We start from the raw sequence: 24,054 nt of genomic DNA, 5'->3' as shown, positions 1-24,054 counted from the left end.
TGAAACAAAGCTAAACTGATACTCAACATCAAAGCCTCTGCGGTCATTATGTCTGATCTTCGTTGCATATCATTTTAATTTAGTCAGATAAGGAGCACCTAAAGCAGCTGTGTCCTCACCTGGGTAGAGCTGATAGGAGCCTGTGTGGTGCCAGCAGGGAAGGTAGCGAATCCTGAGGGGTATCCAAGCCCCTCCATCCATACTAAGCAGGCCCCCCTCACAAACTCAAACACACAAAGTGGAACCCAGAATCTGAGATGGGGCGCGCACACACACAAGCACAGCCTACAACATCACAGGAAGGAGACACCGTAAGACGGGAATAACAGGGAGAGAAGAAGACGAAGAGAGAGAGGCACCCTGGATGAATACCTGACTGACCACAGAGAGAGCAGGTCACAAACACACACACACAAATACATGCAAAAACACACCACTGTGAGCTCCCAGGTAAGTGATATAAGCACACACAGGCCTTAAGGTGATGAATAATTCAGAGCCGAGGGACAACGGAACCAAAAACGGCCGGAGCACAAGCCCATAGTGCACTAACAACACACACACACACACACACACACACACACACACACACACACACACACACACACCACACACACACACACACACACACACACACACACACACACACACACACACACACACACACACACACACACACACACACACACACACACACACACACACACACACACACACACACAACTGCAGTATTGATGAGGCACTTGTTAAAGGAGGGCTACTACTGAGACTAATGAGGTCTACAGCCCCCATGTAGCACACACACAGAAAGAACCAGCTAGAATGTCTGTCAAAAAAAAGTATTCTGTACTTACTATGGGCCTAAATTACTTTGTAAGTGCTGTCTTAAAGGTAGGGTAGGTAATTCACTTCAGAAACACTTTTTGTGTGCTCTCAACATCCCGATAGCAATGAATAAATTAAATGCTTTGACAATAAATTAAATATATACAAATATCTGTGGAAGCCGTGGTGCTGTAAAAAGTGGCCCCGGCCCGGGGTAGATAACTGGATGGCCTACCTGCCTGTCAGCCTTCCATCTCATGCACAAACTTATCTCGTGCCCTCATTGGTCGTGTGCACGTTCGTTTTGTGTTGGAGGAGGGCTCTGTAAGGAAGTAAGGATTTTTTTCGGTTGTGTACTTTCAAATTCTAGCACCCTCGAGCTGGTTTCTCCATTCTTACCTACCCTACCTTTAACTGTTGTATTTCACAATTGAAATGTGTTATTGTCTGCACAGAAGAAATGGTCTGAATTCATGCGTAAATAGGATATTCATTCAAATACAAAATGAGGCATGAAATATAATTAATGTTATTTTCACAAATAACATAAAATGCTCTCCACCAGGCATAATCGTTTATTCAAATGTTTGAATGAGTGAGCGTGTGTAGTTCTAGTCTAGTCTGTTTGTGGCTAATCTCAAATGCTAATGGTGGATAGAGATACAGATGTATAACACTCGACTAGTAAATGATAAACTGTAACGACACAGAGATTGTTTTCTACTTAGCTGTTAGCATTTTATGAGCAGCAGCGTGCTATGCTAATGTTACCTGCAGATTGTCTCCCTTTCAATGCACTATTGTCATGCCGGACCGACAGCCTGGTCTGCACTAGTCTCTACCAACATTTCCGAAAACATCACACTTTGATTTACTTTATCCCTCAAGATATATATTGTAAGCTATCTTCTTGGTTTCTACACAGAACTATGGATAAATGATCACGTTAGCTTTCAATCATACTTCATTTATTGTACTGTAAGCATCTACAAGACGGTATGGGTGCAGGCTAAATTAAAGGGTTTGAAAAAGTCAAATTCTATTTCAAATCGTAATATGTTTGACTGGTGCGTCTCACTATACGGAGCAGATTATAGCAACTTTCCCACAGAATTGTTAATTGTGCTAAGATCACAACCATTATTTAACCATCACTGAGTTAATGCATTTCTCATCTCATTAACTCAGAGTGCAGACTGAATAAACTACCAAACTCCCGCCCTTTTCCTTAGTGTTTGCCTGTTATGTCATCTCAGAATAAGCAATACCAAGCAGCAAGGACAAGACCAATGGATAGCTGTTGCCAAATGCCAAAATAAATAATATAGACTGACATGAAGCTAGTTGATTACTGTATGGACTTCACTTAACATATGTTGGCAATAGTTTAATATACTCCTTCTACTAGTAAAAATAACAAAGAGGGCCGAATAAACATTTTCACGCTCTCCACTTTATCCACAAACAACCCGTCCTCTCCACCACACGACTGTGGCGTGAACAAACGGCTATAAACACTTCCACATCGGAGCTGGTCTTTTTCTCACCTCCTCTTCCTCCACTAATCCCCCATCTGCCATATATCGTGCCTTTCATGTGCATTTGTGAGGTGTTAAAGCACCATTAGAAGACTCCTAAATTAGAGAACTTTTGTTAATGTTGGCACATGTTAATTGTGGACGGCACCAACAGTTAACTTCAAATTAGGGCCAATACAACACAAGTTGATGAAGGAACACAGGATAAGAAAAACAATGCCTGGAAGCTGTGAAATGCAAATAAAGCAACAGGCCAGCAGACTACAAAAGAATTAGGACATGTTGTTTTGTTATCAAATTGCATTTTGGTAATGAACTTATAAATATTAAACTATTGTATTAAAATTCCCAAAGAGCTGCAACAGTGTGTCAACTAATGAATGAGTGAAGCAAGAGGAAAACAATTGGCAACCGTTTTGATTATTTGTTCATATTTTCAGTCATTCTTCAAGCAAGTATGGTGAAACAATTCCAATATTCTCTGATTCCAGCCTTCAAAATGAGAGGCTTTTTGGACTTTCTTCGTCATATATCGTTGTGAAGTAATAACTACAAAATATTTGTGGGTGCAAGCCAGGACTTTTGTTCAAACTAAACCAGACATTTCAAGACGTCATATTTGGGTCTGTGAAGCTTGGATGGCTGGTTTGAACTATTTTTACATTAAATGATATTTGTTTACCTTTAATCTGTGTGCTTCAGTATATTTTAAGCCCTAATTCTCAATGCTTTTTCACCAACACACTGGTATAAATTAGCGTGTGAATGCAAAAATAACGATTGAGCCTTTCATGGTGCAGTCCAAACTGCTCCATGCCCTATCCACCACAACAAGTTGTTTTTATGCAGCCAACGTTCACAAAGACTTTGTCTTTAGGTTGCCGCGGAGGTGGGGCAGATGTTGAGCAGGTTGAACCACTCTCTGTTGCTTCTGGGAATAAGTGGAAGCAGCCAGATAATAAGGAGGTTTCCAACATGAAAACAGCCATACTCCTACTAGACGTCAGAACTGGACATCCGGCCTAACATAATAAGTCCTTTTCCTTATCCCATTAAATGCTACTTAAACTAGATTACAAATACTGAATGATGAGGGAAGACAATTAAATAAGCCACTAAGAGATCATGAGAAAAGTAGAGAGGTTTTGTCAGATGTTGTGGAGACGTGTTTACTCACCTCCATCGGAGACTGCAGTGGACTGTAAAAAAGCACAGAGAGACATGGATTAGGAGATTCCCTCATCACACAGATGACACATATTCATACAAGCTCACACAGTAAATGAGCACCAGGAGGCAGCTGCCCGGGCATGTTCACATGCAGACACACACACACACACTAACTCCTGTGTTTCTCACAGGACCTGGCTCATTAACACACTCACACACACACACACACACTTTTCACATCATGACAGAGTCAGGATAGCACCCACAGTCTTTGTCTTGTGTGTGTGGGTGGAAACCTCTGTGAACTGGCTGTGCTTGCTCTGCAGGAAAGCCTCCTCAGAGGGGCAGGGCTTATTGTGTGTGTCTGTGTAGGCAGAGTTGAAGAAGAGGGGAACTTTCGGCCTACCTGCCCCCCCCACTCACGGGGAAATGTGATGTTTTGTTTGCATATCTACTCAGATTTTTAACCACAGAGTCACAGATGTCTTTTCAGACACATTTAATAAAAAAAAAAAATCCTTTGAGAGTCATCCTATTTTCATTACATAGAAGAACACAAACAATGCAGTGATTTGTATGCCAGACATGCTGTGCTGGGATGATGAGATCATCCGACACAGACATCAGTAATGTAGCTAACACTGTTGAAATGCTCTGTGACTCAGAAAGTTCAAAAGGACAGGCGATAGAGAGAAAGACTGGAGGAAGCGGGAGCAGTATGAAAGAGTGTTGGTCTCTGTATAAATAATCCACACTGTAAATCTTTTGATGCTGTTAACCCGTCAGCTAATCGTGCTAATGGCAGGCTCTTTGATGGAAAGCAGGTTATAGAGTATCTACGAGGGCATGTCTTGTTGTGAGGGTATTTTCTATGGCACATTTGCATTTTAATGACCTTATCATGACTCAGCACGACACAAGTTCCTGGATGACTCATATTTCTGTGAATTTATCTCCGGGTCATCAGTTAGACATGTTTTTAACTTTAAGAAATACTGAACCCCCACAAAAGCTAGTTTGTATATCAATATTCCTCACACTGTTTAACCTTACATTTGTGTCGAAAATGTTGTTTTCTCGCAGGCTTCTGCTGTGAATGGACCTGGATGATATGGCACAACTTGTGTGAACTTTTTTGACATGGTATTTATTTTGTTAAACATGGCCCTAATTGCTTTTAATTAATCAAGAATGTTCTCACTTTGACTATGCGTTCACTGTTGAGGCATGGGAGAATAACAGTTTTCTTATGGAGTTTAAAGTAGCACAGGATGAGTATACAGTATACTTCGCCTAGAGAATATACATCAGCTTGCCTTTCTGCAGTAAACTGATATATATTAAATGTATATTACGAAAGACGCCCAGTTTAAACCCCGTGTATAAGTAAAGCATTAGCGAGCTGGAAAAATATTGATGTACAAAGCGTGCGTGCGTGCACGCATCACTTCAGGGGACATTACATTGACTTACATGCATTTCCTGGAGACTTATCCTAACCTTAACCATAACCAACACATGCCTAACCCTTAACCTTACCCTAACCCTAAACCTAACCAAGTCTTCACCCTACAATTAATAATTCCCCTTATGGGGACCTCCATTTTGTCCCCATAAGGGAGGCGAGTCCCCACACGTGACTGTGTAAACAGATTTAGGTCCCCACAAGTATAGTAATGCTAGGCCACACACGTTGGGGTTTGACATGCAAATAGGAGAAGCTGGAGATGGAACCGCTGATCTTCCAATTGGTGCATTACTCTGTTAGCCTCAGTCCCCCCCAGGCATGTGTGTACTGTACTTAACTGCGTTGCTAATGAAGTTCCTTCAAGAACAAATGTATGAAGAGTGGCGACAGGGAGCCTATTGATCAGTGGCGAGCCGTGACTTTTATACCTAGGCCCTCTAGTTTCTGAACAGATATGAGGAGCTGTGAGCTGAGGCTAACAGCTAACGACTGATGTTGTTTTTCTGTGGTTCTCATTGGCTCCGCCTACACTGCGTTACTATAGTTACTGCGCCAGCTACTAAACTGTAATGGAAACGCAGCATAAAGTGAGCCAGTCTTAACAAGGCCTAACTATACCGTACTAAGCCGAGCGAGGCCCTGCAATGGAAGTGCGCCATCATAGAGCCAACACAATGAACATTATTATAAATATGCAGATTTAATTGCAGGTAACCAGGTTAGCAAAGTGCACTCTCAGATTTCCCACCATAAATCCTGCTTTAGATTCATTGTACAGTAAAAAACGAATCGAAGCTAATGATAGTGAGAGAGAGTGACTGCTCCTATAGCATATGTGCTGGTTGATTAATGTGCATCTTGGTCATTCCCTCACTTGATCCACCTGCCCCGGCCAGATGGCAGTGCCAGCGTAATCTCTGGGATTAGCTATTTCAGACTGTCCTTGGAGGAGCAGGTTGGCACTGACGTGTGAAAAGAGATTTGATGTGACTTTATAGTGGTTGATTGTGGTCGCACAGGACGTGAGGAAAATGAGAAGTGGAAAGTATAGTTACCTGATCTTTACGCTGGTCACACTCCCACACATTTCCACAGTGTGTATTCTGTGAGTGTTTCGTGTTTGTGTTAAGACATGTTGTGTGTTTTATATGGAGTGTAGCCCACATTTATGCATGTGCTCAACATCTGTTCGAGATGTCCTTTGTGTGTAGGGTGGATTTTTCTGCATATGTGTTCACCCCCCGACTCAATTCAGCTCTGGTGTGATCACTTCCAGACGTTCTCTGTGGTTTGGCCCCTCGTTGATGCCCCTCTCCTTTCCTCCCTGCACCTCTAACCCATTTCAAACCCCCTCCTTTTGTTTCTTCTTTTCCCCTCCACTCTTTCTTCCTCTGTATTACCACATCTCCTCCTTCCACTCTTCCCGCAGGTTATTCCCTTCTTCACTCCCTCTCTCTTTCAACCTTTCCCCAGTCATTCCAGTGGTGTTCCCCCTCCTCTCCTGGCAGATCCTGGTCATTCCTGACAGCCCACAGGGAAGGACTGGGGTTTTCCAGACTCTCCCTTCTCAAGATTCTCTCCCAAAAGCCCTTCTTTACAGAGCATCTGGAAAGGGTCATTCTTGATAACAGAGAATCATAACATCCCCTACAATATGTCACAAAGTGCTTTTAGCCTCCATTGCTTTCAATCTTCTCTACATTAGCTTGGCACACATTACTGGCAGGAGGGATTTACCGCTATGTCAAAGCCCCAATAATGTCTGCGGTTGTTTTCTGCTGATGCTGATTGTTCACAGATAATAATGGGGCTTTTATGTCCCATATATTATACAGTTAATGCACTGAAACCATCAGCATTAAAAAAAATGACAGCAGCTCTTGATTACGGTTTCCACATACGCGGAGGACTTGCTTCCAAGCAAAACCTCAGAATGTGCATGTGGTTATACATTTCTTGTATTTAAAACAGAACTGTAGGCAATGTTTTTTCTCATCAGTTAACATGTCAAAGAAACACAGTATTAGCTTGCCATTTAAGCAGTATGAAGGAAGGCTTTTAGAAAATGAATTTCAAATGTACAACTAAAATTCACAGAGAAATTCAAATAAATGTTTGGACCTATCCATGGGATTTGTAGGAGTGGCTTCCTTGAGATAAGCATAAGTCTCACCTATTGTCCACCCGATGAACTATTATACCATTGCAGAAGAAGAACGATAAAAAGCTGACATAAAGAAGGAAAGAAAAGTCATAGGAAATATGATATTTGTGTTATCCCTTTTTCTTAATGTGAGCAAGCTTACATCAGCTCAGCGCGGTGAAGTAGCAGTGGTTTGTGACATCATCATTTGCACTTTTATCAATGTACCAACTTTTCCAACAAAGACCAGTCGATTTAAAACCATTTTGCGCTATTTCTACAAATATTTTCTAAATGTGGGGCGTTTTCAACTTCAACTTCTGTTCTTCGGTTGCTTAAACTAAAAAGTAAGCTAATTGTAAGAGCTAGTTTAGCACGATTACATGCTTAGTCGATATGTGACTCGAATTAGCACAAGTGTTGCGTGAGTTGACATTTCTATTGATTATTTTTTTCGTGAAAGCAATCAGTGTTGAGATTCTCCTGACAGTATGTCAGTACATTCTGGCACATCTGGATTTACCTTGAACCTTGTAATTCATAAAAAATAAAGAATACCATGAAAAGATGGATTGGAACATTCTTGTATTCTGATAAATGTCATGCTCTAACTAGTGATCCAGTGGGAGTGTTATACAATGAACACACTCTCACACCCACTTCAACAAAGATAAGACGCGTGAGTCTTCACAACACACACTGCTATTCTTCCTTCCTAGAAATGATATTGATCAGTAGCTTTAAACTAACCCGTTAGATTATGTAAAAACATGATTATTTTGTCCGCAGGTCACAACATGTCGGTTTAAACACCGACATCCTCCTGCTTTCAGCTCCCTTCACATGAAATGCCACCTTGTTGCCCCACATGCCTGGCCTGTTTATGTTGTGTTAGTTGTGTGTGTTAGTTGTGTGTGTGAGTTGTGTGTGGTGTGCAGGGAGTGGTTGGTCAGTGTGTGTGTAGGTCCCATGTGCTTTATTAGCTGTGACTAGCGGGAGAGGGGTGGCTTACATCATCTGTTATGAAGCCTGGACGTGGGGTTCAAACTACGGCAAAACACAGCGTACAATTTACAGCCGTTAATTCCCAATGTTATCATAACATTAACAGCCGTAAAAGTCTCCTTAAACAATCTCAAGTTTCTGAAAAAGGTTCCCTGTCTGCATGCATGCGTCTAGTTGGATGAGGATTCCTGGAAAAAGACGTTCCAGGAAGATTTTATCTGTTTTATAAAATGAGACACAGAGCTGCCAGTAATACTAAACAAGGGGAATAACTTTCTATCGGGGAGAACGTATGCACAACACACACACACCCACACACACACACACACACACACACACACACACACACACACAACACAACACACACACACCAACACACACAACACACACACACACACACACCACACACACACACACACCACAAACACACACACACACACACACACACACACCACACACACCACACACCACACACACACACACACACACACACACACACACACACCACACACACACACACACAAAGACAACAGTGTTTGTACCACCTACTCCTGGCTCCAACACTGCCGCTGTAAGGAATGAGAGGACTTGAAGAGAGAGTAATATGGAGGAACACTGCACATATCTCCTGTCTACTCATGTGCATGTAAACACTGGCATTACTACAGGAGACCATGCCTGTACCCGAACAACCGACACACACATACTGTCCTTAAAAGGTGACTTCAAAACACAGATTTCCCCCCCAACTGCACGCAACCACACACACTTCCAGCTGAGGAGGAAGCTGGTGCGCCAACAGTCTCGATGTGTGCGTGCCTGCCTGTTTACTTTTGAATATGAGGTGAATAGTGGCTGCTATTGAGAGACCAGAGTCACCCTGCCAGCACCAACAGCCATGAGAGAGCTTATAGCTTCAGCGTAGTGTCATTTAGAAAGGATGGGGTGAACAAGAGGATTAGGTTAATGATCCAAAAGTCAAATGAGGCTCTGCAGGTGTGTTCATGGTGACAAACAAAGGTGGATGAAGTACTTCAAACTTCTAATAATGTAAACTTACCAAAGTGTGGACATAGGCCATTAAAATAACTCACAATTATACTTAAGTATACCAAAAAAGTGTAAAAATATAGTCGACGTATCCAAAATAACGGCACTTTCTGTTCATAATGCCCCATTATAGAATAATATATATTTTGTATTTGAATTATAGCTATTGATGCATTAATGTATTCCTAACCATACTGATGCAGCTGCTAAAGGCCCTGTCACACTGTCCCGAAATTGACACCCGATGGACACGCGATAAAGGAAATGTTCAAATTCGGCTGTGATCGTAGCAACATCGGGCCATTCGTGAGGGCATCTTAAGCCTTCGTATGACCGCCGGTGGAGTTTCTCAGGCTCCGGCAGCAACTTAGTGAGCGGCAACTTCGTAAGGCACTCGTGAGGACATCTTGTCAAATCGTGTCATCTTCGTGTTATCATCGGTGCATTCACCCTCACTCTGATCGGGGCGAATGCCCGATGGCACCGATGATAACAAGATGCCCTCACGATGGCCTTACGAAGGGCACAATTGACACACGAATTCAACACGAAAATGAACCTTCGCAAGGTCCTTCGGCAATTTTTTGGCATGCCAAAGATTTTTCCACCGCTCACGAAGTTGCTGCCGGAGCCTGAGAAACTCCACCAGCGATCATACGATGGCTTAAGATGCCCTCACGAATGGCCCGATGTTGCTACGATCACAGCCGAATTTGAACATTTCCTTTATCGTGTGTCCATCGGGTTGTTTTATTGCACAACAAAATCATGTAAATATATTATGTAAATAACCCAATTTGTGTTCTGTGAAACTAAAAAGGATATAATATATTATTTTGAAGGACAGTTGACAGGAAGTTGTTGTTGTTATGGAAACAACATTACGGAGAAAACGTAATATTTTCTACATATAACAACGGATAAAGTAAAGAACAAAGTCTGAAGATATCAGTACAGTATCATAGTACTGTAACACAATTGTTTTTGGTACTTCATTGCAGTTGTATGTCTTAAATGTAATGTAAATGTTGCCTTCGTGTGTGGTTCGGGGCCATCATCGTGCGAAATTCACAATTCCATATTCGTGTGTCCATCGGGTGTCAATTTCGGGACAGTGTGACAGGGCCTTAAAGGAGGACGACATGTACTGCGGGATTTATTTATAATTTCACTAACGGAACAAAAACGTTTCGTAACGTTAATAAAACATGACAAATTAGTAGGTTATATTTTGTATTATATTAATCAAATCTTTACCTATGTTATAAGAAACCTGTAGCACAGTATGTTTGCCTCTTAATTGAAGTGGACAATATATATAAAGTAGCAGGTTAATATATATATTCGAGTCAAGTACCTCAACATTGTACTTAAGCACATTATTTGAGTAAATGTGTTTGGTTACTGGCCACCACCGGTGATGATGCCCCTTGGATAAAAAAGTCAGATTTGCAGATTTTCAAATCACAACTGACTAAATCATTGAATAAACAAACCAAAGGCACATTCTGAGTCAATGGAACCCAATCTCAACGTCCCCTCATACATGTCCATTTTATCTTGTTATATTCCAAAGTGAAATCCTCTGTTAGCGTCTCTGGAATTCCGTGACGAAAGCCCTGAAATCCCTTCATCGCATTCAGGAATCAATATCCACTCTCTATGAAAGGAAGGAATGCAGATAATGTTTGTTTTCCTACAAAAGAGCCACACAGGAGATGTGACTCAGAGGCTGAGCTGGTCTGTTTTACTTGGCCCCGTGCCGTCATCGCATGCAAACAGAAGAAGGTGCAGGACGCTCACACAATGCAATCAGATCAAGCGTCTGAACACGCTCACAGTCCTCACACTGAATTAAGTGAAATTCACATGAAATTATTCACCTTTCCTTTGTATTACAGCTGATTGCTTCTCCCTTTCTTTCACAAAAAGACACAAAAGATAAGCCCTTTGAGTCAAGGCAAGACAAAAAAAGAATCATTAGTCTCAATCTGTGGCCCTGTCTTTACCTTTGTTTCTCTTCCTCTCTATCCGCTCTGGCCAGAAACACATCTGGCCTTGAGAGGAAGGGAAACAGCCCACAGCCGTCTACTGTTATTCTTTCTGTCTCACTTTACCTTTACACACACTTTCCCAGCCCGCAGCCACCGTTATCACGTCCCTTCTTTCTTAAAACACCAGCCTGTTAACTGTTGTTCTTTTCCCTGGAGTCTCTGTCCTTTCCCTTTATTTTGTCTTCTCCATTTTTCTTTTCCCATCCCTGCGTCTTCCTCTGAAGGTAATGATTACTCTCCCTGTGTTCTTTGCTGTAGGTAACCTCTTTCCCCCATCTGTCCCTGTCCTTCTCACTTGTAGTGAACAGAACAACACTGCTATGCAGTGACGCTTACACTGAATGATGTTATAGCCCTCCTTTTCTCTTACATCCTCTCTTACATTTGCCATCTAAATGGCTGAAGCAAAAACCAAAGGTGACGGTAAAAAGTTGAGAAAGTGCAGCTGATTTTTTTTTCTCCTCATGGCAGTTTGGCAGCAATACAGTTTTCTTCTATGGACATGAATAAATGTGAGTCTTTCATTCACTTTCTCCTGTTTAAAAAAAACCTCCCTATGCAGACCATGTGTACAGTAAGTGTGTATGTGTGTGTGCTACTCACTGTATTGAAGTTCCAGACTCGCTTGAAGGAGAGCCTCTTCCTCAGGCTCATCCTGCTCTCCTCTCACACAGGAGGACACTTTCTAAATCTACATATCACACACTCGTGAGAATAGACACACACCCGGGTAACCGACAGAGCTTCTTTGGGAGCTTTCTAAAACAGGAAAGTGGTGCAGACATCTGAGTTGGATGGAGCCATGCCACAGCCCGTCCGTCACACACACCTGAAGAATTAGCCTGCTCAAGTTGCATTAAGTAGATATACTGCACTCCTTACTACATCATCTATTCCTTTCTCTCTTTCTCACACACTCCTCCACACACCTAACTGACGGACTGACTAGGAAGTTCCATTCTCTAGCAGACACACACACACACACACATGCATACTCGGCTCGGTTTCCATAGTGACACGCCCCCATCAGGCAGCAAAAGGGGAGGGAACAAAAGCCGACCTGCCAATCACGCTGCAGCACAGCCTGTACCTCTCCGCCCTCCTTCTACTCGTCCCTGTTCAAATCACAGATTTACAGAATGATACAAACTGTTTCTTCGGAAAATTGTATTTTGCTCAATGTATTAACATGGCGTTTTCTGTAATGGGCCTTCTGCAGGTTTGTTAAAAGGTCACCTTAAGGGAACAAAGGCACTTCACAGGTCAGAGCAGCGACACACACACACACACACACACACTCTCACATGCACACACAACAAAGGCTGCAGTTGAATTAGTATGAAATGTAGCCTTGAGCCTTAAGACCTAGCTGCCCCCTAATTTCCTGTTTTGGCAAAGAAAGAGTAAGAGTTTCTGTTACAGCGACTCCTTTACCTCCACACTCTGTTTGGTGTCACTGTCTCCATCTGTGATGACTCACGGCTGTGTACTGTACAGCAAGTACAAATGTGTGAGAGTCTGTTTCACCTGGTTAAGAAAGGAATAGCAAGTGGTAACTGTGTGTGGATACAATACATATGATATTTTTATAACCTACAATTGTGTCTTTCTTGCAAACCACATACCTCTGTTTTGAGTGTTTTAACTATTCAAGATTCTGTGGCTGTAGTAAATGTAAATGTTATTCTATTTAATGTAATACAGTGTAGTTATTGAAATCTGCCTTATTTATTTTGGACGCTTGCCTGATAGAATGTGGCACCACCACCCAGAAGAATAAAAACATCAAAAGGCTCAGCTGCACCCAAAACACATTTTAAGAGCTATGCCCACTACAGTTTTGTCTGAGGAAAAAAGTGCCACTAAAAGACCAGTGGTCCCAAAACAGAATTCTTCACTGCAGTACAAGCGCAATAGTGTTGTTGAAGTTAACCTTGATTTCCAACGCCTTTGTATCATAGCACACACACACACAAACTGAAGCTGGAGGCATTGTGAAAGCCCTTAATTCCCAGAGCTTCATAATATATGGGAAAAGGAATCTAATGGAGCGTTAATTAAACGCTTTCAAGTTTGACCGGTTCCGCTACTTTCGTTAAATACCGCCTAAAATACAGAAAACCTTGGTTTCCTCAGTATGTCAAATGTGATGGCGATACTTTGACCATTCGATTTAAAATCGTTCCCGATTCTAAATCTGTTTTGGTTTCAGTCCATAGGAGTCATAGGGTAAAGCTCTGCCCTGACGTTGCCGTTGTTTTGTGTCATAGTGCGGTAAGCCCGACTAGGCGGAATCGCTACCCTCGGCTTCGCACACAGCTCAAAATTGTCGCCGACCGATCTGGTCATAGTTCAAATTATTTTAACCTTGACCTCGTTTACAGCTGACCTTACGACTTGCAACCAATCAGACTACAGCACTATATCAGTAGGTAACCATAACATTGACTGTTTTTACCGCAAGGCTCTGTTCGCCCAGGAAAGTTAACATTTATTCAGGCTTAACTGGCACAAATAAACACTTTTATTTGAGGAACAGATTTAGTTTTTCTCAATATTCAGTGACTTTCAGATAACAAGTTGAAGTTATACAAGGAATTAAAATACTGCCTGTAACAAAGATAAAGTTCGAGCTGCCTGTGTTTATTATAAATAAATTGTACGCAAAACCACACTAGTTATTTTGTGTTTTTCACCAATTCCCAAAATACTGCCTGACCAAGCTTTGAATTGGTTTGTAGGATTGCTGTCCATGAGTAGCATTACCCATGTTATTTAGAAGGGTAAAACTAATTTGGGGGGAATTTATTAGACCATGAATACATTTTTCTCCCATCCGTTACCTTGGGTGCTTCATTTTAGAACAGATTACTAGTGTTTCACACATCTTTGACAGAACAGGAAGAACTATGAGTAACTGCTCAAGTTCAGTCCAAATTAAATCTGTCAGCTGAGGGGAAGAGGAAAGTACAAGCAGGATACGAGGGAGGTGACGAGGTTTCAGTTGGCTAAATCCACATGATGAGAAAAGGAATAAACAAAGAAAGAAGAAAAGAGATGAGAAGATATTTTTCTTTAACCTAATTCTTGTGGTCTAGCCAGGCAGCTCTGTTTCCATTGTATGTCTGGGGTAAGTCAACATAAAAGGGAAATGTTCTCCACCGCTGATATCAGATGACAAAATGACACTCATAAAACTCACATACATGTGCAGGACACATGTTAAAAGCCTCACTGTAACACACTTATATGTATATAGCTGAATCATGCATGGTTAAGGAGACAAGTGTTTGCTTTATTAACAATATAACTATAGTTTATTGCGTCATATGAGGCTGCAGTCTAATTTGCCAAACTGCCATGTCCTTGTTGTTTATTTTCTAACTTGTGACTGCTATGTGTAAGTCTTTGGAACATGAGGACACTATAGATAAGTAATTAGTTTGCAGTTTTAAACAATGCTTTACTGTGATATAGTACATTTCTATAAAAATCTAAGAAAAGTGTGTAAATAGAAAAAAAAAACAGAAATCCAGAAATCAAATCGGTGACAACTCCGTTAAAAAAAAAATAAAAAAAATAAAAAAGCCTTTATATTATTTTTATGTTATCGTGCGATTTCTCAAAAAAACGATACATATTTTTTAAATAACCATATTCTTTCCGTAAGGTTCATCATTTCCCAGTTTCGCTATACAGTACCTCTGCTTTGCACAGAAACATTACCAAAACAACTCAACACTGCCCTCTGCTGCCATGATGGGGGGGGGGGGGGGGGGGGGGGGGGCAGTGCATAGAGCTGAGCAGGAAAACACTGATGGTTACTTCAGACCTTGTTGCTGCTACAGCACTGCTCTTCAATGCCAACCAATGATGAGTTAGCTGATTAGCCTTGTCATACTGTTTGTTAGCATCAATTGCTAATCGGGCTGAGCACACAAATAAATATGATTATGTTTTACAAATGTTCTGTATCTAGGATTGATACACTATTAGTTAATTTTACTACAGTAAAACTACATTTTGAAAAACTACAACATTAACATAAATAATAAGAGAAAAACAACAAATGAAGCTGATCCTTCCCGAAAAATGTAATCAGATGAAAAAATAGCTTAAGGTTAAAAGAATGTTATGTAATACTGTCTATGTATTATTTAAGTTCCTCCAAAGAGTTCCTTTTGGAGTGTAAGGCAATGATTTGATGGTTTCTTTGTGTGTGTGGTCTCATAACTGGTGACTGTAAATCTCCCTTAGACATGACAAAACCTGCTACTTAACATTCAATCTTATAAAAGAGGTGATTCACCCAATATCCGCTAAATTATGCAAGGAAGAAAGATGCAAAATCTTGAAGAAAAATGCATGGCGACCAGGAAGAGCGCAGCAGTGAAGAGGAACACAGAAAGACAGGATGTTTTATAAACTGCTGCGACAAATACAGCCTCACGTTGGTTATCCATTTTTCTCCTATATTTTGTCAACACTCTATGTCTGCAAGTCAATTGAATATGCAGGCTGACTCATCACATGATGCCGTTTGATTGTGCTGACGTGGTGAACTGCACCGTCTGGTACTTTATGAAGATAAAAAGAAGCACTTGTGTTTATTTGCAAATTGGAGCAGCGACTGCTGTGACTCCTGGCCTCCTGAGGTGTTTCATGTACAGGAACAGCGCTGATTCCGTCTCATCATCTGATTTTCCCTCCCCAACACACTCTGCTCCCAGGGGATATCACGAGGAACACACACACACACACACCCACACAGTGAGAGTACACACACACAGGAGAAGAAATGTGCACCAACGTTCTTCATCTGATAGTGCTCTTCTTCACTCTTTCTGTATGTGTATGAGTTTTTTTCATGTGTGTGTGTGTGTGTGTGTGTGTGTGTGTGTATTGGGTCAGAGGGCTCACACAAACACACTGCTGATTTACAGTGTTAAAACCCCCCTTGACATTGCACGTCACACACACACACAACTTCAGATTACAGTAAATAAATACAATATTTTGGATACAATGAGTTTATTGAATACACCACTATATTAAATATATTCAAAGATGATGTCATATATTTACATTAATTTGACCATGCATTCAGTTGAACTAGGGGTGAGAAAAACAAGAGGCCCAATGATATATTATTGAGATTTTAAACATGTGACTATTGTTATTCCATGTGTTGCACTTCATTGCAATGAATTACCTGTTTTAAACTGAGGTTATAATTGTGTAATCATCTGTTTATAATAAGATAACGCTTTCGGCAAATTTCTTATGACTTTCTGAGATATCTCCATCTTTGTTTGGACCAACTTCCTGCCAATCTCCCTGACCTGAGCAGTACAACAATCGTATCACCATCAAGTTGACTGAAAAATACATTTTCGCCAAGAGGTTTGGTAACAACTTGTATTTGCAATATTGAGAATGTATATCAAAGCAGGCCGATACTTGGCTTCGGTGCATCGATACAATATTGCCACGCAAAATATTGCAATATCGTGCCACCTTTAAACTAACTACCTGGCATGGTGATATCTCAATAGGAGATCCATTTAGCCCATTATCGAAATAATAATCAAGACATATCGAACACAAAAAACAACTGATCCAATGGACTGAACCAAGAGTCAACAGGTTTCCCTTTAACTCAACTGGGCCTTAAAGCTCCTGCTGATTGGTCTGCACAGGTCACATGAGCTGTCATTCCAGAGAGAGGGCCTTGTAACTAAACTTTTGGAACAGTATTTTATTTTCAACCTAAATAGAAACGTACTGGCTGATTGGTTAATTAATATATACTGACAATTCCACGAGAAACACTGACATTAAAAAAGTTAAAGGAAGTTAATAAAGAGTTTATAGGGATTTAAATTCAAGCCAACAAGACAAATCCATTTTAATGTGTTTTTCGATCACTATCATTTCCTCCAGTTATCCACGGTCACGCCTGTGTAACACAGACTGCATGCTATGTGTGACAGAAGAAAGGGAGTCACCACTGTGAAAGAAAAGGTTGCATCAGATATAGGAAGAGCAAACACACGCACATAAATTCCCACACACACGTGCAGTGACAGCTTGTGTACTCACTGGATCAGCGGCGGATTCAGAATCAACGCTCAAAGTTTTCTGCTCCATGAAGAAAGAGACAAGTAATCCTCAGCGCTGCATGTGAGAGCTTCTTCTAGCCCACATTGTCATCAGCTGTTGAATGTGTGTGTGTGTGTGTGTGTGTGTGTGTGTGTGTGTGTGTGTGTGTGTGTGTGTGTGTGTGTGTGTGTGTGAGAGAGTGTGTGTGTGCGCGCAGAGCGACAAAGCGGCAAAGCTTGATGGCTTTCAAATGTCCAAGCCGCTACAGAATGTCGCCAGATTCCCTCTCGCTTTCTCTCCCTGTCATACCCCCTCCTCCTCCTCCCTCTCTATCTTCTCCCTCACTCTGCCTCTCTGCTCTCCCCCCTCCTCTTTCTCTGCTTTTCTTTCCACCCACCCTCGTATCATTTCTATTCCACCCACACTGCTGTGGGCTGAGAGACACCCGCATACACACACTCAAACAAATGCGGCTGCAGAGGGAGAACCCTTTGCCATTAAGGAACACACACCCACACATAAAACTGTGCTGAGCTGAATGTGTTACCCTCAGTGCTCTTTTGTCATCTGCTTAGTATGCCCCATGCATGTCTGGAGCACGCAGAGTAAACTGACATTCATGATGGCTGGAGAGAGAGGGGGGGGGGGGGGGGGGTGAAAGAGGCAAAACATGGAAAAATGTCCGCACAGGAGCAATGATTTCTCCTGTAGAATTAGAAGAACACAGATAAAGATATGTTGAGAAAAACAGGGAGTTGACAGCCAGGATTGATATCTTAAGCGATCATTAGGTTGTGTTCAACTGAACCAAGAAGTTGTTGCATTCCTCAACATGCCTTGACACACACCCCTCGGCTCAGGAGGCAACCACATTCACTGTCAAGCCGCAGAAAAACAATGTTTGCCTCAATAAGACTCATCAGAATGTCACTTTCAAACAGCTTACAAGTGTTGTAAGGTCATCTTAAGAGATATCCTGTTTAAACACACATATTTAGAAGCTGTGGATAACTACAGACAAAGTTCATTCATGTCTATATTTCACCTAATGCAGAACAGCCCTATAGAGGAAAGTCCCAGCTCTATATGTTTTTACATTGATACTGTATAGGCTTCAGACAGGATAGTAAAGTTTCGTAAAATATGTTTCTGTTTGGTTCACAAGGGGGACTCTTTAGGCAACCTCAATTTCTGAAAAGTGAAGCCAATTCAGAAGTGCCTTACACTTGCATTCTTCCTCATGTCCAGTATGTTGCAACTCCAAAGTTTAAATGTGTAGACGTCTATGAGAAAATGATGTTTCTTCTCACATGGTTTCTTACATCAGTAAACCGTTTCCGATTGAGTTTATGGCTTCAGTTGATTCAGTTTCAAGTCATCCTCACTAAAGCATGATTTTCATACTATTAGCTATGGTCCCATTAAGCTAAGGAAGGGTATGCTTAAGGGCGGGTCTACATTGTGATTGACAGCGTCCTGTCACTCAGGATAGAGGCGTAGCAATGCGTGTTCATGGCCCTGTTAGCATTAAAAAAGGTGTGTTTTCGTCTTTTCACAATGTGTTTCCAGCGCATGAAAGATGATTGTAACTTGTAAGACTCCTTTCTTGTTCAGCTTTTGGTTGTCCTAAAAGACACTACTAGCAGTACTTTCAGTTCATTTTGTTTTAAGAATGTTTTTTACTCGTCAAAATTAGCACCCCAGAGATCATACAAAAGTGTTTTGAGTTCAGAGCACAGTCAGATGTCTTAAGGATCGGCCGATGATGCGTGTTTGTGCGTGAGCGTTCCCACCAAACAAGATGCATCCGTCTCGGTGTTCACAGGAGAAGCCAATATTAGGGGGGAATAAAAAAGCATTCAAACTTAAAAACACAAAAACAAGCACACACAGACACATGATCATGTCAATAGTGTGGATTATAGATACATTAGAGAGTTACTGGATTTGCCGTGAACTAAATCTAGAAAAATTAACAAAGTTCTTTCTCTTAATTATCGTACTCGAATACTTTTTAGACATACTTTCAATTTACTTTTACTGTATTTTAATGTCATGCTCCATATACTTCTACTCCACTACATTTTTGAGGCAAATGTTATATATTTTTACTTCACTATGTCTTTTACACTTATACTTACTTGTTGCTTTGAACATATAAAACACATGATACGCTACTATGATATGATGCAGTACATTACTGGAGTATTTATACTTTTACTTAAGTGTAGGATGTGAGTCTTTATACCATCATCACTAGTAGGTGTCTCATTTGTTGGTAAATAACATGTGTCGTGGATACACAGTTGTACTTGTTGATAACATCTCAGCCATTTATAGTATAAACATGGGTTTTGATACAATAAATTCCTAAATCGTAATTATGTAAACATAGTAAAAATGTGATTGATCATGTCTTAACAGCAAAATAAAGTACAATTGTTCTCATTTCCGTCATTACTTCCAGTCTTCTTGTATATAAATGATGCAGGCATCAGCATTGAGTAGAATTCAAGCAGTGATTCCTCGCCTAACCTAACCTAACCTAACCTAACCTAACCTAACCTAACCTAAACTAACCTAACCTAACCTAAACTAACCTAACCTAACCTAACGTAACCTAACCTAACCTAACCTAACCTAACCTAACCTAACCTAAACTAACCTAACCTAACCTAACCTAACCTAACCTAACCTAACCTGTGTGCTGCTTGGATCACTTGTTACGTGTTTACAGCCCATAAGTGGCTACAGTCAACGCTTATTACTTTGTTAGAAAGCAAAGCAGCAATTGCCTGTGCGGGCAGAAAACATAAAGAGAACACCGCCTGCTCAGAGAATCTCCTTTGGAATTGTTTCTCCCAAAAACACTCGAGCTCCACTGACAGAGAAATGTCATCTTCCTCCGACTATCATTATGTTTCAGCTCATGGAGGAGCATCTGCCTTGCAATCAGCCTATTGAGGGCATTGTTTGCCACTTATATGTGTGCATTCAACCTCTGATGATTTATCTCTGCCTGCTTTCATTTGTCAGCCTCTTTTGGTAAACAGCTTATGCAGGTGTGACACATAACCTTGATATTCAGACCTCAACCCTTCAGCAACAGGTGAGGATCAGGTGGTGCAGGAATGTGTGCTGAAACCGGAAATTATTCTGACACTTCTGATCTGGAAGTCTACGTGTTTTTGGTTAGATGTCTGAAATAAAGGCAGTGGTTAATTTAAGTTGAAGATTTTCGCAGTTTGTTCCACAACATTAAATGTGTAAAAAACGAATCCCACTTGTAAATGTCCGAAGCTTCTAAGTGAACATTAGCCGTTTCACAAAAAGAAAATGCAATTATGTGTCGTGGCCAATATGCATTTATGATGTCCACAAACGATTTGGCAGAAATATGGAACAGCTGAAATCCAATCACACACAGCTGGAGGAGACTTACAGTCTGAGGTCTTTCCCATGTCATAAGACATTGTCTGTTTGTGTGTGTGTGTGTGTGTGTGGTGTGTGTGTGTGTGTGTGTGTGTGTGTGTGTGTGTGTGTGTGTGTGTGTGTGTGTGTGTGTGTGTGTGTGTGTGTGTGTGTGTGTGTGTGTGTGTGTGAGAGTACAAATTGGTTAAGCTCGACAATAAGACATCACAAGACAAGCTGCAAGCCTCAAGCTCTGGCAGACATTCACAGATATACAGAACATAGAATAGAATAAACAGGCATTGAAATTAGTTTATAGTCTCACCCTGGGAATCTCAAGCCCTAAACTATGTCTACAAGATAAAAACATCACACTAACAGAACCAAGATCTCTCGATTGTACTTGAACATATGATAAAAGAAAGCCACATAAAACATCAAGTGTGTACTGAGCACACACACTTCAGCTACAGGAGAAAGCTGCAGGAGAAGCTCCACTGGCACAGCGGACAAGATGGCTGAGAACTGTGTGTGTGCAATTACAGTGTAATCATGCTCATGTGCATTGATGTGTTTGTGTGTTACCGACTTGCAATTTTCTTGTGTGTGTGCGTGCATGGCTTTTCCTGTATATGTGCGTCAATGTGTGTGTGTGTGTGTGTGTGTGTGTGTGTGTGTGTCCGGTGCTTTTGTGTTGAGGCCTCGCTAACGAGGGGAATGTCAGCTAGTTGCTCATCAGAGCTCATTAGAAGTGCAGGCTAACACTTCGAACCCCATTACCTCCCATCACCACCATCACCATCACCAAACGAACACACACACCAATCTCACCCTCCCCCCTCTCACAACACAAAGCCCTCTCTGTTTGTGGACATTACCGCATAAGCAGCAAGAGAAAAAGGCCTAACGACCGGAAGAAAAAGGTAGAATAGAGGGGGGGGGGGTGGTGAGGAGAAAAGCAGAGAGGAACCCTGCCATTGGACGTTCAGCCACTGGCACAGAGAAAGAACCGCCCCCCAATTCAAATATCTTCTGATGCACTGGGGCTTCCGATCTCACCACCTGATGGTACATTTAGTTGTGTAATTGTTGCTGTCATGATCAAAATTAATATAGTTGTAAGATCAGTTGTGTAATATGTTGGTTAGGGTGGAGTTAAGTGCCTCGTTAACATTTGGACTGACAATAAAATATTACGACATTAGCACAGCACAGTGTGAGCCCTTGTAGCATGTAATTCTGAGTCTGGCTCCCTTTTCTCCTCATACATCCTGTCTATCGCTTCTGTGCCGTCCAATGAAGTGAAACGTTCAAAATATGTACATTTAAAAAAAAAAAAAAACTTTGACTGAAGCGACAGTGTGGGATGGGCTTATCTGGTCCCATGGTGCCTCAGTGGCCACTAAACGGCGGAAACATTTAGCTTTCTACTGATCTCTATCTGAGAACCAAAACAGCAGTTATGACTTGTGCCCACATACTCACACAAATTCACACACTTGCATGCAGGCCATAGTAAGAACAACACCCGGAATGTTCCACTTTTGTTTAACTTGATTGTCCTGTAGCTAGTTCACTCCCTTTAAGATAAAGGGGCTAAATCATGCTCATTTTCAGGTTCATATTTGTATTGTGTGCCTCTACTGTGACATGTCTACATGCTTTAATGGAGAAAAGCTCTTTATTTCCTCATACTGCCTGTGCTGCAGCACCTCTTTTCACCCTCTGTCTGAAACCAGAGCCCAGTCTGCTCTGATTGGTTAGCTGGCTGGCTCTGTTGTGATTGGTCAACCCCTTAGAGATGTCCCGCCCCTTAGCCTATGACGTACAATGTGTTGGAATGCTAGCCAATAAAAGCGCACGTGTTACATAGTGATGTCATTATGTTACGGGAGTAAACAAAGGAGTCCAATCGAGTCGTTTTAGGCGGGGGGGGGGGGGGTATTGTGTGGGACCGATTTTTTATTTTTTTTTCAATGTAAGCCGTTGTAGAACATTTACATGCAATATATATATATATATAACCCAAAAAAAAGAGACAACCCAAAAAAACATAATATGGCCTCTTCAGTTAAAAAGCTGTAAAAATAGTAGCTCGAACTGCAACTCCATATACAATCATTTTAACACAACTAAGATGAACATAACCTTGTGCACATTTGGTGGTAGCCATGACAGCAGGCTATTCTATCACTCATGCCTGAGTACTACAGCAGCCGTAGCAGACGTTCTCTTTTATAAAATGTTGTACTAAATAGGCATACTGTTATGGCTAAACTCATGGCTCTCAAATGACTGGATAACAGGTAATATCTCGCAGCTAAAAGGAGAGCTTAAGTAACATTTGTGCAACAGAGTAGCCATATTGCCCCCCCAGTCAGCAGAATACTTCGACCCCTAAACATATGGCTGCACACATTAAATAGTAACCATTGCTAATGTTGAGAAATCCCCTGCTAGCAAAGCTGCACTGCAGTCCAACTCCATAAACACCAGCGTGTTAATATATCTCTTTCTCTACAGTGTCTCTGTCCACGACTGTGTATGTTGTCATGGTGATAATATTGAGAAGAGGGCTTGACTTGTCATGTGAGGATGTATGATGCGCATGTGCTGCTATTATTAGAGGTGGATGCAGCAGGTATGGCTGAAATGTGACAATCACACAATGGACAGATTGAACTTGAGTACTGCCTGTAACACTCCATACTGTGTTGGCAGATGGAAGTGATGTGTGTGTGTGTACGTGTGTGTGTGTGTGTGTGTGTGTGTGTGTGTGTGTGTGTGTGTGTGTGTGTGTGTGTGTGTGTGTGTGTGTGTGTGTGTGTGTGTGTGTGTGTGTGTGTGTGTGTGTGTGTGGGTGTGGGTGTGTGTGTGTGTGTGTGTGTGTGTGTGTGTGTGTGTGTGTGTGTCCTACCTCTAGGTCATCCAGTGAGCGGGCTAAGCTGTGACGTTTGGAGCGTCCAAAGGAGCGTCTTGCTGAGGAGCGCACAGGGAGAGGAGGGAAGCCCATGGTCAGACCACGGAAACGACCACCCTGAGGAGAGAAAAAATATATATCATGATGAGTACACATGCTATATGTAAGGTACATATAGGTAGGGGTCAGAGAGGTTAGAGAAGCAAGCTGACTATGAGGTTGCTAGTTCTATATCCGTTGATCAGAAAAGGAGACGTTGTAATGTGGAGCTAAAAGTTGCCCGAAAACACAAATGTCAAATAAATCCCTCTATTTCCCTCATTAACAGTGAAAATAGTGATATGACATTGATCAATCAATCAATCAAT

The 24,054-nt window shown here is 41.5% G+C and overlaps 1 protein-coding gene across 8 annotated transcripts in view; it reads right to left on the bottom strand.

The window, feature by feature from the left end:
- rgs12b (regulator of G protein signaling 12b) overlaps nt 1-24,054 on the bottom strand; it is a 63,612-nt gene that overhangs the window by 28,187 nt on the left and 11,371 nt on the right. For all 8 annotated transcript variants that reach the window (XM_034202408.1, XM_034202412.1, XM_034202411.1 and 5 more), the window contains exons 5-6: nt 23,684-23,803; nt 3,541-3,562 (exon numbers count right to left, since the gene is read on the bottom strand). In XM_034202408.1, the coding sequence (XP_034058299.1) occupies nt 3,541-3,562; nt 23,684-23,803 (142 nt within the window). The remainder of the gene's footprint in view (nt 1-3,540; nt 3,563-23,683; nt 23,804-24,054) is intronic.

The sequence above is a fragment of the Gymnodraco acuticeps genome, unplaced genomic scaffold (assembly GCF_902827175.1).
Source record: "Gymnodraco acuticeps unplaced genomic scaffold, fGymAcu1.1, whole genome shotgun sequence".
In the NCBI taxonomy this organism is placed as follows: Eukaryota; Metazoa; Chordata; class Actinopteri; order Perciformes; family Bathydraconidae; genus Gymnodraco; species Gymnodraco acuticeps.
The sequence above is the reverse complement of the archived record's forward strand: the minus strand, read 5'-3'. Positions and strand labels throughout refer to the sequence as shown.